The following is a 24,643-nucleotide window of genomic DNA, read 5'->3' as shown; positions in this document are numbered from 1 at the left end:
TTCCTATACTGCTTGCTCAATAGGCTACAATCCTGTCTCCTCCCTTCTCAACTAGTGCTTCCCTCTCGTGCCCCTTGACTCTTGTAACTGCTGTCTGGTTTCTGTACAACTTGTAAATAGTCTTTCGCTCCCTGTGTTTTACCACTGCTATCTTCAGAATATCAAAAACAGTATTCCAGTCAGCATAGTCAAAAGCTTTCTCTAAGTCTATAAATGCTATAAACATAGGTTTGCCTTTAGTTAACATGTATTCTAAGATAAGTGGTAGGGTCAGTATTGCCTCAGGCGTTTTTACATTTCTCCAGATTCCTAACTGAGCTTCCCCAAGGTCGGCCATCCTGATTTAGGTTTTACACAATTTCCATAAATTATCTCAGGCAAATGCCAGGATAGTTCCTTTGAAAAAGGCATGGCTGACTTCCTTCTCCACCCTTCCATAACCCAATGGGACCAATGACTTCACTGTTTGGTCTCCTCCCCCAAATCAACCAACCAACCACAAGTTTTTTCATTCTTTGATAAAGAATTAGTGTTAGTGTTTTGGAACCATGACTTATTAAACTTACAGTTCAGTATTATTTACACTTATCAGCACCTGCTTTCTCTGGAATTGGAACTATTATATTCTTCTTGAAGTCTGAGGATATTTCGTCTATCTCAGCATCTTGTTCACCAGATGGAAGCATTTTGTCATGGCTGGCTATCCCAAGGCTCTCAGTAGTTCTGACAGAATGCCATCTACTCTTGTTTCAACTTAGGTCTGTCATCTGCCAAATTCTTCATGCAGTTTCATATCTCCCATCTCATGTTCATCTATGTCCTCTTCCACTAATATATATTTGTCCTCCTGCCATTGCTGCTTAGCAGTTTTGCACTTCTTGTCAGTCTCATTTTTTGGTCTCTGGTATTCACTTTCACCTATTTCATTTGCTGCATTTTTACATTTTCTCCTTTCATCAATTAAGTTCAATATCAGCTGTGTTATATAAGGAGTTTTGCTAGATCTTGTCTTTTTACCTATTTGATCCTCTGCTGCCTTCACCACTTCATCTGTCAAAGCTACCCATTCATCCCATTTTCCCTTATTCGATTGTAATTAAAGACAAAAGTTTACATGTCTCATACAGCCACCTGATTCTGGCTTGTGTAGCCAACCTTCATGTGCATCTACATGTTCTAGCTCCTCAGAAATATTCCGAATTGATTTAGCAGTAAACAGTGCACTTCTGCAATGATGTCAGAAGCAACAATTAAATAATACAATGTGTTAGTTGAATGCTGTTTCACCAAGCATATTGAGAAGCACCTTTTTAATACTGTTATAGACACGTTGGCAGTGAATGCTCTTGAATTGTTTTACATGAAATAACTAGAGGTCTTTTAGATAGTTATTAGTTCTCTGAAAACAGATTGCACTTTATTGTTCATATACCAGTCACAAATTATGGATTGGCCCAGTAATTCATGTAGTACTAATTGCAAAGCGAGTGAGGTGGTGCATTGGTTAGCACAGTGGACTCGCATTCCGGACAACAATGGTTTGAACTCACATCCAGCCATCCCGATTTAGGTTTTCTGTGATTTCCCTAAATAGCTTAAGACAACTGCTGGGATGGTTCCTTTGAAATGGCATGGCCAATTTCCTGCCCCATCCTTCCCTAATCCAATGGGAACAATGACCTCACTGCTTGCTCCCCTCTCCCCAAACAAACCAACCGACTGACTAATTGCAAACTACACTCTTATTTTGACATACTTCAGAGGATCCTCATGTAATTCTAGATCTACAAGATCCAATGTTCTGCAAGTTCCTGGACCACAATAAAAGCAGCCATGACTCACCAGAAGGAGAGAGCATTTCAAAAGAAACCTCTTCATCATGCACAGACTGTAATCTACACTCTCATTATTGATGTTGCACAATGGAATTTGAATTGATTAGTCCTGCACTGCCAGTGGTTTCCCATCTTTCTGTTTCTATATCTACATCTACATCTACATCCATACTTCGCAAGCCATCTGATGGTGTGTGGTGGAGGGTACCCTGAGTACCTCTATCGGTTCTCCCTTCTGTTCCAGTCTCGTATTGTTCATGAACAGAAGGATTGTCGGTATGCCTCTGTGTGGGCTCTAATCTCTCTGATTTTATCCTCATGGTCTCTTTGCAAGATATACGTAGGAGGGAGCAATATACTGCTTGACTCTTCGGTGAAGGTATGTTCTTGAAACTTTAACAAAAGCCTGTACCGAGCTACTGAGCGTCTCTCCTGCAGAGTCTTCCACTGGAGTTTATCTATCATCTCTGTAACGCTTTCGCGATTACTAAATGATCCTGTAACGAAGCGCACTGCTCTCCGTTGGATCTTCTCTAACTCTTCTACCAACCCTATCTGGTATGGATCCCACACTGCGGAGCAGTATTCAAGCAGTGGGCGAACAAGCGTACTGTAACCTACTTCCTTTGTTTTCGGATTGAATTTCCTTAGGATTCTTCCAATGAATCTCAGTCTGGCATCTGCTTTACCGATGATCAATTTTATATGATCATTCCATTTTAAATCACTCCTAATGCGTACTCCCAGATAATTTATGGAATTAACTGCTTCCAGTTGCTGACCTGCTACTTTGTAGCTAAATGATAAGGGATCTATCTTTCTATGTATTCGAAACACTTTACACTTGTCTACATTGAGATTGAATTGCCATTCCCTGCACCATGCGTCAATTCGCTGCAGATCCTCCTGCATTTCAGTACAATTTTCCATTGTTACAACCTCTCGATACACCACAGCATCATCTGCAAAAAGCCTCAGTGAACTTCCGATGTCATCCACAAGGTCATTTATGTATATTGTGAATAGCAACGGTCCTATGACACTCCCCTGCGGCACACCTGAAATCACTCTTACTTCGGAAGATTTCTCTCCATTGAGAATGACATGCTGCGTTCTGTTATCTAGGAACTCTTCAATCCAATCACACAATTGATCTGGTAGTCCATATGCTCTTACTTTGTTCGTTAAACCTGTGGGGAACTGAATCGAACGCCTTGCGGAAGTCAAGAAACACGGCATCTACCCGTGAACCCATGTCTATGGCCCTCTTGAGTCTCGTGGATGAATAGCGCGAGCTGGGTTTCACACGACCGTCTTTTTCAAAACCCATGCTGATTCCTACAGAGTAGATTTCTAATCTCCAGAAAAGTCATTGTACTCAAACATAATACGTGTTCCAAAATTCTACAACTGATCGACGTTAGAGATATAGGTCTATACTTCTGCACATCTGTTCGATGTCCCTTCTTGAAAATGGGGATGACCTGTGCCCTTTTCCAATCCTTTAGAACGCTACGCTCTTCTAGAGACCTACGGTGTACCGCTGCAAGAAAGGGGGCAAGTTCCTTTGGGTACTCTGTGGAAAATCGAACTGGTATCCCATCAGGTCCAGCGGCCTTTCCTCTTTTAAGCGATTTTAATTGTTTCTCTATCCCTTTGTCATCTATTTCGATATCTACCATTTTGTCATCTGTGCGACAATCTAGAGAAGGAACTACAGTGCAGTCTTCCTCTGTGAAACAGCTTTGGAAAAAGACATTTAGTATTTCGGCCTATAGTCTGTCATCCTCTGTTTCAGTACCATTTTGATCACAGAGTGTCTGGACATTTTGTTTTGATCCACCTACCGCTTTGACGTAAGACCAAAATTTCTTAGGATTTTCTGCCAAGTCAGTACATAGAACTTTACTTTCGAATTCATTGAACGCCTCTCGCATAGCCCTCCTCACACTACATTTCGCTTCGCGTAATTTTTGTTTGTCTGCAAGGCTTTGGCTATGTTTATGTTTGCTGTGAAGTTCCCTTTGCTTCCGCAGCAGTTTTCTAACTCGGTTGTTGTACCACGGTGGCTCTTTTCCATCTCTTACGATCTTGCTTGGCACATACTCATCTAATGCATATTGTACGATGGTTTTGAACTTTGTCCACTGATCCTCAACACTATCTGTACTTGAGACAAAACTTTTGTGTTGAGCCATCAGGTACTCTGTAATCTGCTTTTTGTCACTTTTGCTAAACAGAAAAATCTTCCTACCTTTTTTAATATTTCTATTTACGGCTGAAATCATCGATGCAGTAACCACTTTATGATCGCTGATTCCCTGTTCTGCGTTAACTGTTTCAAATAGTTCGGGTCTGTTTGTCACCAGAAAGTCTAATATGTTATCGCCACGAGTCAGTTCTCTGTTTAACTGCTCAAGGTAGTTTTCAGATAAACCACTTAAAAAATTTCACTGGATTCTTTGTCCCTGCCACCCCTTATGAACGTTTGGTCTCCCAGTCTATATCCAGCAAATTAAAATCTCCACCCAGAACTATAACATGGTGGGGAAATCTACTCTAAATATTTTCCAAATTATCCGTCAGGTGCTCAGCCACAACAGCTGCTGAGCCGGGGGGACTATAGAGACATCCAATTACCATGTCTGAGCCTGCTTTAAATATGACCTTCACTTTCTGTCTGACTCACTAGCCTAGAGTGCTAACTGGTCCAACAGATTTCTCACATTTCATTCTAAGACCTCTCCTAAGTCATCGAGTTTGGATGAAAATGAAAACTGATACACTTCCTGCCAGAGTCCTAAGAACAGACTGCAGTGTATATGGCAACAGAAGCATGCACCATACGTGGGACACACTTTATATGAAGGTGCTTCAGAATGTAAGTTACACATGTCGTCCCATGCTAAGACCACTGTGCAACAAAAGTGGCACATTGTCAGAAGAGTGTACATGTTTCAATGTTTCCTGCAGGCACTGTTCTACTGGGACATAGAGGGAGGAGCATCACAGTTTGCACAGTTTCGTCATGAAACTCTGCTATATAGGGAATAAATGCAAAGCTGCATCAGCAGCCGTGAAAAGGTGCCAATAATTTGACCGAGGCCACACAGACATAGGTCATGTTCATTGAGAAGTCCAGATAACATATCACTTATGTCCATCTTTTTGGCAAGCTGAAAAAACATCCAGGAGAAATATTTTCCAGTGATGAGGAAGTTCACACAGTGGTTCTCGAATGGCTACAAAATGGACTCTATCACCAAGGAATTGAACCACTAACAGGGCGTTCCAACCATTAAGTTGGAGACTATGCTGAAAATTACTACCATGTATCTGTGTTATTCTAAAGTGTAGCACAGCTTTCAATAAAAGTTACATGACCTGTGACAATGATGCATGACGTCAGGAAGGAGAAGAAGTTTTATATATGGACCACGGCAATTCAGCCCGGAAGTTTTAATTAATGAATGATGCATAACTTACTTTATGAAGTCCTCTTGTACCAGCTTATTTGTGAGTTACTGTTTGAATAACACATGAACATCACTGTGTGTAATTGACTTAGTGCAGAAATGCACTGATCACAGTTAAATCAATTTCAGGACATGTTAGAGTAGCTAATACATTCAGACACAGAGACAGGTGCATTTTTCTAAGTTATCTGTGTGTACCGATCCCACAAAAATTCCCACATATGTCATTATGAACAGACACTGGATTGAAGATGGATGAATATAGAAATCAGGCATGACCTATTCAAAGCAACCATACCTTGCATCTACTTAGGGAAGTATGAAAACTTTAAGCTGTATGACTAGATGCGAATTTGAACTGCCAAGTACCTGAATGTAACTTCCACTGTGTTACAGTGCGTGTCAGCTCACTTGGTGGAAGATACAGATATGGCTGGAAGAGTATCAGATGTTCAGTTACCCACACACCAATACCTTGTCCAGGCAGTGCCTCAATTTGGCGGCCCGGTAGCTGGACTTGAGGAAGGAGGTGGTCGACAGACAGAGGGCTGGTAACTTGGCGACGTGGTGCTCCAATGTGGTGGTCTGGAAGACAAGGTTGGGAAAGGGGTGTGAAGTGGCAGACCGATGAAGGGCTTGGTACATACCTTGGAGAGGCAGTGCCCTAGTTCGGCAGCCTCGTAGCCCGGGTTGAGGCAGACAAGTGCAAGCCCAGCACGTGCAGCTGCCAGTGCCATGACGTACCATTCGAGACAGTTGCCACCCCACAAGCCCAGCCGGTCGCCGCGGGACAGCCCCACCGACATCAGACCCGCTGCCAGTCGGTCCACCTGCAACAACACACACCTGCTGTACCCTTGTCTGGAGAACAACAAAGGAGGCTTATGAGAGGGCAAGCTATCATGTATCTGTTACAAATAACAGTGACTGAGTGTAGCAGTTTTCACAATAACACCTTTACAGTATCTGGCTATGAATTCACTCACAATTAGAAGTCACAAATATCAAGTAGCAACTAAATATGGCATTTAAGAGTCAACACCATGTACCAACTGTTGGTAAAAGTTTATATTTATTTTTAAGAACCTTCTGTCACTCAGTCAAATGTGGCTGCAATTTTGGTCACAAATAGAAGTAGCAAATGGTAATTAAAAGTAGCATTTAAGCAGTATAACATTAAATGCCATCTGTTGACTGATGTTCGTACTTCATTCTAAGAATTTTGTGTCTCACGCTATGGGTGTATAACAACATACCAATGATAGAAGAAATGAATCAAGAAATTAATTTGCTCTGGGAAAATTTTATGCTTGGTGTTACACCTTGCAGAAGCATTGAAGTATTATTCAGTTGAGAGTTGGTGAAACCAATGAATGTCAATGCCCAATAAAGATTACAGTAACAGACTGACCTAAGGTGTAGCCTAATGGTTTATGTTCACACCATATTTAAAGACACTTAAGGGGAGATGGAATTATGTTCACACCATATTTAAAGACACTTAAGGGGAGATGGAAGGCAATTTTTTTTATCTATTCTGCCAGTGCTATTTCTTTCTTTGAATATGTACACCTTTCAAAAGAACCATCATTGTTAGAACAGTTACGTTTTTACTGAATGTATGTAACACATGAGCCAGCATTTACAAGTAAAATGAACAAAATACCTCTTAAGGATTTCAAGGAATTTTTTAAAAAATCTTTCACTAATAAAATTACACTTCTGTTATACATTTTTGTGATCATAAAACAATTTCGGTTAATTTAATTGTAATAACATATAACAATCCTGAGTACAAATTTACCAAATTTTATATTTCTAAGCTTTTAGCTCAGTGACTAATGGTACCTGAAAACCATTTAATGTACTTTTGAGAAGTTTGATACTGCAATTTTAGTATAATGAATTATGGAAATTACAATTAATATTTTCTTGCACCGTACTGAGCATCATCTGAATCATACTGATCTTTTTTCTTCTCTTGGCCCCTCTTTTTTCTGTATTGCCTCTATTGTGCATATCATCTCTTATAAAATGTGAATATTAGCCCATTCCTATCACATAATAGAACTATGTGTCATGGTTTTTTCAAATGTATTATGCACACACTAACTTTTTACATACCTTGGTTATATTTTTTTATATAAATGTTCCTTGCTGCTGGCACAACAGATACACAGAAGTAATTCAGTTACTGCAATTTGCCAATCAGTTTTTAAAACAAGCAAATACATTATGTACATTTCCACACATACCATGGCATCATGCTTCTATGAAGAAGATATTTATATCTGCTAAACCAATACTAAGTAAGTTTCTGTAATATACTTTTTGTACTTCACATAAATGTACAGCCCAGGTCTAAAGATTTATAATATCCCAGATTCTGTAGGCTTCTGAAGATGACAAATTAATTTGTTGAGACCAGTTAAGCATAATAAAATTTATTTGCAACTGATGACCAAATTTTATCCCAAAAAAATTTTAAATTAGCAATTTCTGCTTTGTGGATTCTCTCTCTCCCTATTTGTACCTAGGATTTTTCGGTACCTATTTCCACTAGATTTAACACTCAATGCTTCCAAAAAATCCAGTTTCCTTGTTAAACTAGCATTCAAGCATAAAATTGCACCATAAACACCAAATTTAAGGGTTGTAATCTGAAAAAGTACTGTTTTTGATGATTGTGCCCAAATGACAGAACTTACACGTTCATTTAAATTTTATTTTTTCCTATGAAGACATTTCTTCAACAAAATATCTTTACAAAGAACTCTGAATATAGGTTTAATTTCATTCATTACTGCAACAGGCAAAGAATGTTTGTGGTCATATGTTGCACATCTCCTGTACTTGCACCAAGTGTCAGGATCATTTGGGCAAAGAAAATGTTGAGGATGTCCATTTGTGGAAAGCTTACAGATAAAGATTGCCTGTACAGCTTTCTTCACATTTTTTAAATTCCCAATATTCCTTCTTATGGCTAAGCCATAACAATTCTTTAATCTATCTATTTCAACATTTGTCAGGCGACCTTATCTTTGAGTACCAATTTTGACTTTTCTTTTAATAATCTTCTCAACCTTGACCCCATTCTCTTCTGCACATGCCCAATGCATTGCAACTTTGACACTAGGACCGTAGAGTCCTTCTGTACATATCCAGTCATAAGCCTTGCTGTTGTCATCCCCTAACTACTGTGTGCATGCAACTCCTCTATTTGCCACAAAATGATTAACAATTCTGAGGAGTCCCGCTACTTTCATTCCACTACTTGGACCAGCATAATTCTTCCAACAGTTGTGTTCATCCTCTTTCTCAGTTTTACTGCCACAAGTCATAAAGTCCTTGCTTAGAATCTACAACAGTTACCTTGTCAGTATCAAATGATGCAGCCATGACAACACTAGCTAGGATTATTAGAGACTGGGATGAAGCGTAGCCACATTTCTGCCAGCTGCTGTCAAAACATGCACAAATATTAATACCTTCACTTTCATGACATTCCTTGAGTGCTCCTTCAGCTGCTTCCTTCATTGAGATGCTACAGACTTCAGTAACAGCAGTTCCAATAATTTCATTATATGTCATAAATTTTGCTGGTCGATTTGGAATGACAAGCATTGCACGAAAGAGTTTGCCTGCCTCCATCCATTTACCAATGATCTGATCCTATAAACTAGTCTCATCTTTTTCCATACAGATTATTACTTGCCATTTATGATGACATTGTTGCAGCAACTGCAAAACACTTTGCCAAATTCAGTGTCAGCTTTGACACAATGCCTTGGTGAAGTCACTGATTCTCTCCCAAAGATATGTCTCCACCGCATATTCTGCACACAGTATTTTTGGAAATAAAGTCACGGAACATGCTGGATTTCACAATAATATTTGCAAATGAGTGTTCATCTCCACAAGCTGACTGTGGAAGAACATCTTTAGGATACTGCTGTTTCTTTCTTGTTGTACTGAGTTTCTTTACAGTTGACATTCTAGGTTTCCTTCACTGAGCCCAATACTGACGTTGAGAGAGTACTACTTGAAACAAACCCATGACATATGAAGTCACAGTCACCAAGTTAAACCAGGGCAAGGTGTCAAATTATTCTGCTACATAGAAAAAAATACAATTACCATTTATGTACACTATATGATGCTGTATGTGTTCAATTATAGTTCACTATTAGCTATTGTGTTGTACCTTCTACCCCTTCCCTCCAAGAACTAAATCTGCTGACAAAATTACGCTTCTCAAAAATCTTACCTCAGCGCAAAATATTTTTTTGCTTTCACTTTTCACATTTTATTTTCTGAATGACCAAACTATAGAGTGATACAAAGTGATCAAAACACTGACATTAAAATTTTCTTATTATAGTTACTTCATCAGATATTTCACACAATAACACATGTGATACAAAGTGTGTTTCTCTCTACATGTAACAAGCAAAGTTCTGTACACATCAGTAGGCTACAAAACTGCTAAACCATTGTTTTGTTGCTAATTTCAGCTACAAACAGGGGAAAAATCTTTAATGTTAATATGTATCACTTAACATGTTGTCATGTTGCCAATTTAAAGGTAAGAATTTTAGGAAAGGAAAGAGGTGCTCAAATTAGTAACATGTGAACATCAAATTTTTATTTTTATTTATCATTTTGCTTCACTCAATATGTATTCACATGTTATACATTGGTAAATGTAATTAGCTTCCCCAACCTCTGCCTCATGCCATGATAGATACCATGTGCAACAACTATTGTTTTTTTGTGTGCGCCTTTAATCTAATCCGGAGGTACACAGCAGCAATATGTTGTATTAACTGTGATTCATGAATGTCTTCACAGTCAGTAGCAGAGACAAGATTACACACTTTGCCAAATAGATTGATTTGTCCACAAAAGAAATGACAAACAGAATTAATAAGCTTGTCATAAAAATGGTTTGATTTCAAGGTAAATGTCACTAGAGCAGAACAAAAGCAATTTTTCTGTGTGCTTCCCTATTTTAAACACTGCTGCATATAGGCGAAGCAAACCACCCCTGTTAATCATAGTAAAGGCAGCTCGACTTGCCACAGGAGTCTTGCAGTAAGTGTGATCATTTGGGCACATGTAGGGTAAAGTAATAAGTTCTTCACTCTCAGCACATGTTAATATTTTTATAATCTTTTTTCACAGCACGTCATGATGTATAATAAATAATATTCTCCTAGTATTCACTGAGTAGTGCTGAATCAAGAGCCTCAAACTAACTACTACCATCAATATCATCAGTGAACTTTTCATTTTGCTTCTTATGGCTCATGAATTCACGAACACTGAAAGAGCTCACTTTCTCAGTGTCATCTACATTATTCTTGTCACTTGCTGTAACATTGTTCTTGAGCAACATTGTTCTCAAAGCACACTGGAACTGTAACGTGATGGGATTATTGTTTCAACTTAACCTAGATCTGATGCATAGAAAAAAGAGTTTATAGATGATCTTCTGAGACTTTGTATGTTAAAAAATATTTTAGAGGTTCAGTTGACCCATGTAGGTCAACTGAACTATGGGATACAAATTTTACGTATGTCGGTCTTTTCACCTTCACTAATACTAGTATCAGCTGAAGAATAGGAGGCTACTAGTAATGGAGATGAGAAAAGAAACACATGTTAAATTGGTATCCCATACTTCAGCTGACCTACATACACCAACTGAAGAACAGATATAGTGCTAGCGAAGGCGAAAAAGTCGACATACATTAAATTTGTATCCCATACTTCAGCTTATCTACATACTTCAACTTAAGAATGGGGTATCAGTGCTAGCAAAGGTGAAGATGTCAACATGCATTAAATTTTAATGCTAATGAAAACAAAGATGTTGACGTACATTACACTGGGATCCCGTACCTCAGCTGAATTACGTGAAGGCGAAAAAAGGTGGCATACATAAATTTGTGTACCATACTTCAGCTGACCTATACAGTTCAACATTTATATCCCATACTTCAACTTATCCATATTGGTCAACTGAAGTATGGGATACAAATGTATTTTTTCACTTTCGGTACTAATAGTATCAACTGAAAATTATCAAAGTATTACTAGCGACAGCAAAGAAACCGACAACAGTAAAATTTCTGTCCCAGTCTTCAGTTGAGCTATACAGGTAAAATGAAGAATAGGATACTGGTACTAGCGAAGGCAAAAACTTGTGATATATGTAACATTTGTATCATGTTCTTCAGTTCACCTACATAACATTCACATATTCATATATTCACACCTATATAACATTCGCAGTTCAACTGAGGTAAAGGATGTCAATGTTATTTATGTCACTTTTTTCGTCTTTGCTAGCACTAGTATCCTGTTAGGCCTACAAACACTGAAGCGCCAAAGAAAGTGGTATAGGCATGCATATCAAATACAGAGACGCGTAAACAGGCAAAATATGGCACTGGGGTCTGCAACGCCTATACAAGACAACAAGTATCTGGTGCAGTTGTAAGATCATTTACTGCTGCTACAATGGCAGGTTATCAAGATTTAAGTGAGTATGAACGTGGTGTCATAGTAGGCACTCGAGCAATGGGACACAGCATCTCCAAGGTAGCAACAAAGTAGGGATTTTCCCATACCATCATTTCACGAGAGTACCTTGAATATCAGGAATCCGGTAAAACATCAAATCTCCGACATTGCAGCAGCCAGATCCTGCAAGAACAGGACCAACTACAACTGAAGAGAATCGTTCAGCGTGACAGAAGTGCAACCCTTCCGCAAATTGCTGCAGATTTCAATGCTGAACCATCAACAAGTGTTGGTGTGCAAACCATTTAACGAAACATCATCGATATAAGCTTTTGGATCCAAAGGCCCACTTGTGTACCCTTGATGACTGCACGACACAAAGCTTTATGACTCACTTCAGCCCGTCAACACCGACTTTGGACTGTTGATGACTGGAAACATGTTGCCCGATCGGACGAATCTTGTTTCAAGTTGTATCGAGCAGATTGATGTGTATGGTTATTGGAGAAAACCTCATGAGTCCATGGACCCTGCATGTTAGCAGGAGACTTTTCAACCTGATGGAGGATCTGCAATGGTGTGGGACCTGTGTAGTTGGAGTAATATGGAACCCCTGATACGTCTAGATACGACTCTGACAAGTGACACATACAGAAGCATCCTGTCTGATCACATGCATCCATTCATATCCATTGTGCACTACAACAGACTTGGACAATTCCGGTAGGATAATGCGACACCCCACACGTCCAGAATTGCCAGAGAGTGGCACCAGGATCACTTTTCTGAGTTTAAACACTTCCGCTTGCCACCATACTCCCCAGACATGAACATTATTGAGCGTATCTGGGATGCCTTGCAATGTGTTGTTCAAACGAGATCACGACCCTCTCGTACTCTTCCTGATTTATGGGCAGCTCCGCAGGATTCATTGTGTCAATTCCCTCCAGCACTACTTCAGAGATTAGTCAAGTCCATGCCACGTTGTGTTGTGGCACTTCTGCGTGCTCAAGGGGGGCCCTACAGAATATTAGGCAGGTGTAACACTTTCTTTGACTCTTCAGTGTAGGCCAACTGAAGTACGGGATACGGATTTATCGTACGTCTGTCTTTTCGCCTATTATAGTACTAGTATGGACTGGAAAATATCATAATATTAGTGCTAGCGAAGGTGAAAAAAAGCAACTTCTGTAAAATTTGTATTCCGTACTGCAGTTGACAAACCGAAACACAACACAGAACAGTGCAATACGACAAAGAAATACATGAGAAACGACAAATCCAATACAACATAACAATAAGACACTAAACTTACGATACACAAACTCCTGCAGAAAAAAACAATGCTTGAGCGGTGGCGGATACAGAAAAACATCAAGGACGGGGCGCTAAAGATATCTTGAGCTACCTAAACTTCTACTGTAATAAAAAATTAATACTTCACAATCAACTGATCACTCTCACTCTGACTAATCTTCACACTTGCACTTGCTACAACTAAGGCTTTTTACTTATTCATTCTTCAGGCTTAATATTTTTGCTTCTGAATGAAAACTAACTTCCTATTCGGGAAAAGGTTCAAATGGCTCTGAGCACTATGGGACTTAACATCTGAGGTCATCAGTCCCCTAGAACTTAGAACTACTTAAACCTAACTAACCTAAGGACATCACACACACCCATGCCCGAAGCAGGATTAGAGCCTGCAACCGTAGCTATCGCGCGGTTCCGGACTGAAGCGCTTAGTACCGTTCTGCCGCAGCGGCCGGCTTATTCGGGGAATAATACTCGCGACTTTTCTCGAACAAATCCCAGACAGAGTAGCGTATCGAAATCACTAGAATGGCCGCGACTTTTCTCGTGGGTACGCCTTAGCTATCTATGTGTAGACCGAAACGTATAAAATACGATATCGCGGACGCGCGTGCTACATAGGAAAGTACAGCCCCAAAAACTCCAATATCTTAACTATCCCGACGAAATTCACCCTAGTCCTTAATTATCATTTACCCCCACCCAAACATGGAATTCCGCGAACAAATTTTGGAGGGTACATGTTGTACCGATATACTGCACAAAATATTAAAACGTGCGACGAAAAATCAGACGCAAAACAATGTATAATGAAAATAGTAAAGAACTCTGAAAATGCGAATGGAATTAGCTCTCACAATGGTAATTTATAATAAACTGAAATAATAATGGTACAAACAGACTCTATAAGATAACTGTATGGTATCTCTATGCTAATAGATTATTCTTTTACTCGCTGACGAAAGAAACTAAAAGACCAGCGTTATAACTCACTCTCTTGGTCCTAGTATTGAAGCTAACACAAGCTACAGCGGCCATTACGCATTTTAAGTTGTAAATTTTAAATAATATATGATAATTTATGCTGATTGTGTATTCTTTTTCTTTGTATGCCTAGTGACCTTCATGCAAAAACAAGAATATTATTTGTAAGGTTTTCAGCACGCTGGATAAACAAACAATCGACCATTCTTGGCAGACATCTTGCGTAGGAAAAATTTTATTGTAAATTTCATTGCATTCCGTCATCAACGGACGCGTTAAAAGACTTGCATCATAATTATTAAGGAAAAGAAAGTGAATATACTATTTTATGTTGTATGAAAGTAAAAAGTAAGAACATTCCGTTAATTTCGCTTCTCGGCAAGACGATGATTATTACGTTATGAAAAATGGGAAATACTTTATTTCAGTACAAGCTTTCTTTTAATTAAATTTCACTACAGTAAATATTTGGTTGGTTGGTTTGGGGAAGGAGACCAGACAGCGTGGTCATCGGTCTCATCGGATTAGGGAAGGATTGGGAAGGAAGTCGGCCGTGCCCTTTCAGAGGAACCATCCCGGCATTTGCCTGGAGTGATTTAGGGAAATCACGGAAAACCTAAATCAGGATGGCCGGACGCGGGATACAGTAAATATTCCCTGCAGCAATATTTTAATGTGATAACACGACATACAATCCCTGAGATCGTTTTTTTTATTCTTTTGTCATTATGACTGCTCCATGTAGACACCAGTTTTAACAAATGCTTAAAGCGCCTCACGCAATACTATATTAACAAGTCGGCTAGTCGCGCGCTGTTGAATGATCAGAGATTTTTTTTTTTACGGAAGTATAGATTCAGGTGCCACATATTTTCATGATTCTTTCTTGTGTCCGCTCCGCCTGATAAGTGCTCTATTCACGGTCTTGCCGGGCGTAAATATCAGTACAGTTAGGCGGTAAGATCTTACACTCTTTTCGTGACATTCATTGAGTACACCGTAAGTATGCTTAAGACGGTGTACGGACCTGAGCGGTAGCAGCACAATGTGCCCAACACGTTTTAGGAAGCACTTAAACGGAAAATATGTATTGGGTACACTACGCTTCCAAGAATATTCATATAAATTGCTCTGTTAGTGTCGAAATTGTCATTTTCCTCTCCCTACAACAGATTTTATGGGCGACCAATAACCCTCTATACTATGATACAATGTTCAGTAGTTGCAAGATGCTGAAAACCCCTAGAATGCCTACATGAGGGAAACCCATCTGAAATAACTACAGAACCCTCAGCCAAATGAGCTTCAGTTAATTTCACCAACACTTTCGATTAGGGACTACTTTAAAACTACATCATCACACTCTCGGCCTGAAATTATTGCCCCTCCCCCAACCCATAGTCCCCCCGCAGGTTCCGCTCTTTTGTACTTGGTTTTGCAAAAAGCAGGCTCATCGATTTCAACGATAACACCGCCCCACCCCCCTCCCTCAAAGGCCCTATATACTTTATACAGAGTGTTTCAGAAGTGGTGGTCAATATTCAGGAATGATCATTCGAAACAAAAAAGTCAAGTAAACATGTGGTCTAAAACGCATACCTAAAGAGCTTCTTGATCTCCGATGCTGTGAAAAAAATCTTTTCTACTGGAAGCTCTTTGCTTTCCATATTTTGGGAAGTGGTAGTGTGGACCAAAAAAAAGAAAAAATGCCCAGTAAACATGTGCTCCAAAATGCATATCTTGAAAGTTATGAGCACTTGTTCATTAAAAGAGTTGTGTTTCGAAATAGCGAAGATGAACAAGTGCTCAAAGCTCTCAAGTTACGCGTTTTAGGGCACATGTTTACTAGACTTTTTTTCTTGTTTTAGTCCATACTGCCACTTCCCAAAACATGGAAAGCAAAGAGCTTGCAATAGAAGAGATATGCTTCACAGTATCGAAGATCAAGAATTGCTCATAGCTCTTAAGGTACCGGTATGCGTTTTAGAACTCATGTTTACTTGACTTTTTTCTTTCGAATGATTATTCCTGTCATATCCTTGCATATTTACCTTCACTTCAGAAACACCCTGATACTTCCCTACAAAAAGAGCACCAGTGTGGTACGGTACTCTCACTCATACGACATAAATGCACACACAACCACACAGGATACTTTGAACACCAACAGTATGTAATTTTTTTTATATCTCTCCAGACCAGCTTCGATTTCTCAAACCATGTTCCTCGTCGAATTTAACGCCATACTCGATCTTTGGAACACTTTAGATGAATAAACCACTAGCACGACGAGCTGACACACTTATCAGGCGAATATGTTTGCCGCACTCACACCATCGAACATAATCAACAGTAAGCCCACATAATTGCAAAAACCGAATGGTTGACATCATACCTACGCCAAATGCCTGCTTTAAGACTTCCACATTCATGGGAATAGATAAATCAATACCTACAAACGAAAATCAAAAAGTAAAATTTATCCAGAATGAAAAACCTCAAACTCATTTAGAATGGAAATAAGTTGCAAATGAACTGGAACGAACAAACTTTTGAAATTAATACAAGTAACAAAAATCTTACATAATGTCTAGCTCTGTCCTTTAAAAACACATTCATTTATTTCAATTTACAGTGATGACGCTTAGCCACAATGATAACCGATTTATTATCTATGGCTCGAAAATAAAGACTTTGATATCGATGAGTAAACTAGGTATGGCGTCATTTGTCAAAGCTAACGGCTTGTATCCCATTCTTCAGTCGATCCAACTTCTCAAACATTATTTCCTTTGCCACATATTAAAGCACATGTAACTTACAGGTGGAATTGAATACCACTTCCTGTTGCAACGATTACTGCATCCATATGCAACACAACTCTTGATCATGTTTATTAAAAAAAGAAACAGAATCACCTTAAAGTCACAAGCAGAAAAGGGACACGAAGTACTACCCTCCCGTCACGGTTTTCTAGGCAAAGTCGCCTTTGAGTAGCCTCTCCAGTTTAATATTGAGTCACTAGGTTCCTTTTACCCACTCACCTCATTTATCTTCACACATTTACTTCCTCTCAATTTTAGTTTAGGAGAAAATTTCTTTATTCGCACCATTTTTATAAAAACGTACGAAACCAGAGAAAATAGAAATCAGCACTTATCTTACAACAATGATCACTAAGTACAAAAAAAAGTTCAAATGTGTGTGAAATCTTATGAGACTTAACTGCTAAGGCCATCAGTCCCTAAGCTTACACACTACTTAACCTAAATTATCCTAAGGACAAACACACACGCCCATGCCCGAGGGAGGACTCAAACCGCCGGAACCAGCTGGACAGACCATGACTGCAGCGCCTTAGACCGTTCTAAGTACAAACAATAGCAGTTTATCCATTGTGGATGACGAACTGCGACTGTGATTTAAATTGGCGTTTATCTGGTAATAAATATGCAACTAGTCGCTTTTTACGATTTATTCAACTATGAACATGTTTTCGAACCACTGCAGGCTCATCTTCAGATGGAGGTGTTACAGAACCATTATTTTGTGGACCAAGTGTAGCTAGATGCAGTGCTGGTGCTGAGTGCACTGCCTTGCTTTTTATAACACGCATTATTAAACTATGTACACAAATAAACACAGTATGTAGCTATACTTGGTTTTACACTGGCCAGTGTAAAACAATAGCGCTCGAAAACAATAACAAATACGATCGGAACGAAGGGTATCAATAGTAGATACAGGGAAGGAGACCTTGATATGATACAATACAAGCAGCAAATAGTCTACAACGAATATCAAAATCGGTGCAGTTTTCTCTGGATGGCACAAAAAATGAGTAGTAGTTAAAATAGCGGGATTTTCAAATATTGAAAAAATCTAACATCGATTTTTGAGCCTGTTTGCCTTCTGTCTCCCTTTAATGGACTTTTCATCATAAAAAATGAAACTACAAGATAAATTCAGAAGACGTATTATTGGACAACGCTCCAACGAGTGTTTTAATGAGTATTACATACATGCATCACACATAAACAGCCAAAAATGCAAGAGAGGATCCATTACGTACCTTTTATTAAATGTTTAACATTAGCGTATTCACAAGATGGATATTTTTTTCAGCACTACAATACACATAGAAACTTCTGTTTCTGTCTTCATGTACTGCACTTAAACTATTCCCAGTGTCAACTTTTAACTGGGAAATCTGTACACTCCCCCTCCTCCCTTTTCATTTGCATATCATCGACCATAAAATACATTATCAAGTCTTCATCAACATCTACATGACAGAAAATTTGGGCTATAGAAGAGTGTAATATAGGAAGAACGGAATTTTTAATATTCATTTACAGTGTATTTCACATTTAATTATCATTCCTTCCAAATCGAGTGACTTCAGACGAGAAGTTTTGTTACATTCGCACAGTTCAATTGGCCAGATATACCAGTTAGCAGATATATTAGCGAGTGGCTGTTGGTTGTTACTTCTGAGTATTCTAAGTGTACAACATCTTCGGTGATAAATTATTACGGTACAGAAATCGTATTTTAACGTTGGTGGAGTGTGGAGGGATACGGGTTACGTATTCATTAAAATGTGATTCTAAACTGTGGCAAATTGCAACTAAAAATCGCACTTACCAAAAAATAACATTCACGCATTTGGGAAAGTCACAGTTTCGCTTAGCGGAGAGGTGAGAGACGAGGCCTACGATAAAGACAGGCCACGACGTTTACGTCACAACACGTGACACTGCATGTCTTAAAGAGTGCCAATCCTCCAGGAATCTAGTAGGATAACTACTTTAGACGAGTTTAATAATTCTTGACTGCGCGTTAAAATGCGTGCAAGCTCTTGATAGCACCCGACAAAGTTAAGAACTTTAGTGGGCACCATTTCCATTACGCACTGATTTCCCGGGGGCCGTACACGGAACCGAGCGTTCGCAAAGTGTGGCAGACATGCCGACTAATGTGACGTCACAAGTTTCTTGCGAGACTCGTATTTTTCATGTGCCCCGGGCAAGGGATATGCACATATACCATGGGTGCATGCACATTGGACATAGTGAAGTTCTTGAGACAAACATCAGACGTGTCGTTATTAGCGTAGTGAGTTAATACTGGTAGTTCACGCTGTAGCACCGGCGTCACCTTATATGCCTAGAAGGCGTTGTGACTTAAATGTGGCAGCATTACACAAGCTTAAACAAACGACAGTTTGTCAGCTGAGGAAAAGGGGGGCGGTGGGAGAAGGAGAGGTTATAATTTCCGCCTTCCCCTCTCAGGGGTAGAAGCCTACACCCATGTTTTATGATTCTGCAAAAGCAGAACTGACAAATGGTGACGGTAGCCGCTGATCCTTTTTGGAGTCACGGGAATAGACCCGAAATAGCCTTTTCCCTCATTTCGAAATAAGAAAAGAAAGCAGTGAGCAATGTACAACACAAAGCAAAGTGGAATAAACCAGAAATTAGGTAACGCCTATGGCAATTTACTTGCTGACGTTTGACAGAGCTATAAACGACGGAGTACATGCCCCCCTCTAGTGGTATCTTACGCAACTACAGTTTAAAATAACACCATCCCCTCCCACCAAGAAATATTATGTTAAAGCGCATGCACAAATATATCAATAGAATCGAGGGATAGGGGAAAATGCATATAGCTTCCAGAGTTCAGACAAACTAATGCCATGCAAAGGAAAGGAGGGATATGACTAGAGAGCGGAGCAGGTGTGGAGGGGAAAAAGAGAATTGACAGATAAGAAATGAATGTAGAAGCACTGTGTATGGTGAATGGTGAATAGAATAGACTGGAAAGAGAGGGGGAAGTGAAGGAGGGCTGGGATGAGAATGAAGATGGGAGGACAACAGTGAGAGAGAGTGGGGAGGGGGGAAGAGGGAGACACAGAATGTGTAGGATGGCTAAATAGGAATTTGGTATATGACGAAAGGCTGGTAGAAGGAAGAAAAGTAAGGAGAAATGGGAAGCAGTTGGGCAACAGGAAGCGAGAAAGATGTTTGGAAGTAAGAAGGCAGTTTGGTGAAGGTGCAAGGCTCAGCAGATAGCGTAAAGTTTAGTGGTGTGTGTGTGTGTGTGTGTGTGTGTGTGTGTGTGTATGTGTGAGGGCTGGAGAATGTGAGGTGATTGATGGAGTTTGTTAGCATTTGTGGGGCATGCGCATGTTGTTGGAATGTGTGAGCAGTAGTGGAAAGTGAAAGGATGATTAATGGACTGCATTCGGTTTTATGAAGTGCGTGGAAGATTGTTGAGAGTAAGAGAGTTGGTGAGCTGAGTGAGGGTTGGCGAAATGTTTGAGAGATGGTAGAAAGTGCGAAAGTGAAAGCTTGAGAATGGAAAAGATCAGGTATGTGGCCTGTATACACTGAAAGCGAGCAAGTGTGCAAGTTAATGTGTCCAGTATACGAAAACAAATCGTACAGAGAAAAAAACCTTCATCGAAATAGTTACTGGAATACCCCTGGACATTAAAATTTAATATTGCCATGATAGCTGGCCACTGTGTCGCATGCCTCTCGTCCTTATGTTGTAAGTCACTTGTCATCTTACAGACAGTCAGTGACTAGCCGACTCTCACCAGTGGAACGGTACATCTTTGCAAACAGGAAAGGGCAGGTCTCTCTTGGGGCAATGCCAGAGCTTTGGCCCGTGCCGGCCAAGCATTGCATTAGGCATGTATTTTTCGGGTGGACGTCTCATGCAGATTTAAGCACAAAGCACCGTCATCTCACGTCCCGTGCAGCACATCGAGTGGTGATTCAGACTCTTGTCTTGCGTGTTTGATGTGGGTGCATTCGACCACTGACTCGCGGCATAGTGGTAACATTGCAGCATGTTGTGAGTTTTCGAACTGCAGTAACATGATAGAAAATCACTAGAGTATTGGGGTTACATAAAATTGTGTCCTTTCTTGCACTGAATTTTGTAGCCGGATTTGCTGTGGAAAAGTTACACCTTTGTTCTCGCTTTTGATGTCATCAGAACACATGGTGATTAGTATCTGTCTGAGTTAACCATCTGTAAATTATGGTGATATATAAACAGATTCACTCACTCGCAAGGTTATTTTTCAGAAGAACGAAGATTTATTTTTACCTACTTTTGTGCAGTAATTTTCGCAGCAGGTGTTAATCGTTCTGATTCGATGTTGGTCTTTATGTATACCGATTGACATTGTATACCTGATTTATACGTGGATTATGTTGCATATATCATATATTTGAGCTTCGTGAATTCATTTTCTTGCACCTTTTCATTTATTCACAAATTCCATCATGTGTACCTTCCACATATGTATGAATATTTCATATTTGCTTCATACGAAACATGTTTCATTGGTTCATATTGCAATGTTCTCAGGGGCTGCTCTATATATTTAGCAGTGCTCCCATTTATCTTCGGTAAGAACTTTTCAGGAATCAGGGTAAGTCATTGCAAATGCGACTTTGTGCGTAACTCTGCTACAGAGACGTCGTCATAGTAAATGATGTTTTAGAACATAAAAGCTCTCTATTTTGAGGTGATTAGGTAGTGTAGGTATAGGTAACAGATGACAGACATATTTGTCCTGCACAAATTGAGCCTGTAAAGCCCAATTTTAATACATTTTGACACAATATAGTATGATGAAACTTCCTGGTAGATTAAAACTGCGTGCTGCACTGAGACTTGAACTCGGGACCTTTGCCTTTCACAGGCACTTGCTCTACCTACTGAGCTACTCAGGACGCATTCTCACAGATTTACTTCCGCCAATACCTCGTCGCCCTACGTTCGAAACTTCACACAAGATTTCCAGCGACACTTGCAAGACTAGCACTCCTGGAAGAAAGGATGTTGTGGAAACATGGCTTAGCCACAAGACGGGGCATTTTCCAGAATAAGACTTGCGCTCTGCAGCATAGTGTGCACCGATATGGAAATTTCTGGCAGATTAAAACTGTGCGCCAGACTGAGACTCGAACTAAGGACCTTTGCCTTTAATTTCTTCATCATTATTTTTCTGATTAGGCTTGGGTAAATGTCACGTTTTTTTTTAACTATTGCAGAAGACAGCCAGCTCTCTGAGCAAACATGCTGATCTACCATGTTGGCTAACCTTCACAGAAGCACTCCTGCGAAACCTGAAAGACTTGCACTCCTGGAAGAAAGGATATTGCTGAGATGTGTCTTAGTAACTGTTTGGGGGATGTTCCCAGAATGAGATTTTCGCTATGCAGGGGGTCGTGAGTCATGCTTGGATAGCTCAGTCGGTAGAGTACTTAACTGCAAAGGGCAAATACCCAAGTTCTGTTCTCTGTCCAGCATACATTTTTAATCTATCAGGAAGTTTCATATCAGCGCACACTTGGCTGCAGAGTGAACATCTCATTCTGGGAATATAGTATGATGTTTGCAGTCAGTGTTCTAGTTGAAAAAAGCTGTGTTGCTTCTGAGTAATCCCCTCTCCCTCCTCCCCCCCCCCCTTCTTGTCGTGCTTTGCGTAAACTTTGCCACCTCCGTAACTTAATATCTGAAGTTAGATTGCGTTGTGAATGCGTAATTTTGAACGACTGGGAGTACATTTCGTATCGGTGCTGTTCTGGTGCAAATTTCGGATGGAAAAGAGAAGGTTATAGCCTATGTTTCTAGGACACTTCCAAAAGCCGAGAGAAACTACTCAATTACAGAAAGAGAATGTCTTGCTGTGATCTGGGTCATGTGCAGATTTCGACAGTATATGGAAGGTCATTCACAGTTGTTACAAACCATCATTCTCTTCGTTGGTAGACAGGTCTTAAGGATCCAACAGGACGACTCGTCAGGTGGGAACTACGTCTTGAAGAGTATGACACTACCATAGTGTACAAAAGTGGAAGAAAACGCCAAGATGCCGACTGTCTCTCAAGAAACCCTGTGCAAGAGCATCAAGACTTTGATGAAGATAGTGACCGTCTCGCTGCACTCCAGGATCTCTCTGCTGAGTAGAAGAAGGACGCCAAGATATCTCAAATTATGCTTGCCTTACATCGGTCAGAGGATGTGGAAGGACAATTTAAGGTAGTTAATGGATTACTTTGAAAGAAAAACTTTGATCCATTTGGAAAGAGGTGGCTACCAGTGATTCCTAAACACATGCGCTTAGATGTTCTACAGAAATTCCATGACACTCCTGAGGCCGGACATCTAGGATTTATTAAGACATACGATAGAATCCGCAAGAGATTTTTCTGGCCAGGTTTATTGAGGAGTGTCCGTCACTATGTGTCGCACTGTCGAGAGTGCCAGAGGGGAAAGGCAGTTCCTCAGAAACCACTTGGCCGACTCATACCAATTCCACCAGCCGAAACGCCTTTCCATCGTGTTGAGACTGACCACCTCGGACGATTTCCAACGTCTGCTAGTGGCAATAGGTGGATTATTGTTTGCTCTGATTATCTGACACGCTATGCTAGTACAAAAGCCGTGAAAACAGCCGAAGCATCCGAGGGAGCCAAATTCATCGTGGAAGACATTCTATTAAAACATGGTGCCCCAAGGTCGTTCATTACGGATGGAGGGAAAGTTTCTCAATCGAATCTTGCGACAGAGATAAACTGTCGGTGCAACTACTCATCACATGACGACTGCCTACCATCTGCAAACTGATGGGCTTACTGAACGCCTTAATAAGACCTTGGTCGACATGCTATCAATGTTCGTCAATATTGAGCAGAGCAACTGGGTGCTACCTTTCGTAACGTTCGCCTACAACACCGCCAAACAAGATATCACAGGATTTACGCCAGTTTTCCTGGTGCATGGACGTGAGGCGACTACGACGATGGACAGTGTGTTCCTGTTACACCCTGATGACGTGGACGACGACTACATCGGCCAGGTGTTAACCAGAGCTGAGGAAGCTCGGCAGTTAGCACGACTTCGCACGCAGCAGGCTCAGGAAAACGATCGCCTAAAGTATGACGCGAGCCACCGCCTCGTTGTCTACCGGCCTGGTGACCTCGTCTGGATCTTCACTCCTGTTCAGAAGGTTGGTCTCTCTGAGTAGCTCCTCAGGCGCTGCTTTGGACTTAATAAAGTTGAAGACAGTTGTCTGATGCTACTCATGAAGTTGAAGATTTCGACCCCGACACAAGAAGACGAAAGATCAGAGATACGGTCCACGTCCTTCGAATTAAGCTCTATAAGGATCCTGCAACCTAGGGTAAATTCGAAGCTCCAGCGACAGGCAACAAGCGGAAAGGTGACGAAGAGCGCAGCGGCAAAAGAAGTTCTAAGAAGATAACCGCCAAGGCGAGAATCGGTCTTCAGGAGTCTGAGTATGCAGGATCGATGACTCGTTCCCGGACTAGGATGACATAACACCGAGACGCTGTTCTCTTAAGGAGGGAGCAATGTCGCAGAAGAAGCTGCGTAGCACCGTGGTTTAGTGGTTATGATACTAAACTGTTGCATGGAGGATCGTGAGTTCAAAACTCACCTGACTGTACAGTTGTA

General features: G+C 40.4%; 1 protein-coding gene across 1 annotated transcript in view; it reads right to left on the bottom strand.

Annotated features, from left to right (window-relative positions):
• LOC124802803 (medium-chain acyl-CoA ligase ACSF2, mitochondrial-like) overlaps positions 1-24,643 on the bottom strand; it is a 223,243-nt gene that overhangs the window by 78,752 nt on the left and 119,848 nt on the right. The window contains exon 3 of the mRNA XM_047263807.1: positions 5,959-6,141. Within this exon, the coding sequence (XP_047119763.1) occupies positions 5,959-6,141 (183 nt within the window). The remainder of the gene's footprint in view (positions 1-5,958; positions 6,142-24,643) is intronic.

The sequence above is a fragment of the Schistocerca piceifrons genome, chromosome 6, assembly GCF_021461385.2.
Source record: "Schistocerca piceifrons isolate TAMUIC-IGC-003096 chromosome 6, iqSchPice1.1, whole genome shotgun sequence".
Taxonomy (NCBI): Eukaryota; Metazoa; Arthropoda; class Insecta; order Orthoptera; family Acrididae; genus Schistocerca; species Schistocerca piceifrons.
The sequence above is the reverse complement of the archived record's forward strand: the minus strand, read 5'-3'. Positions and strand labels throughout refer to the sequence as shown.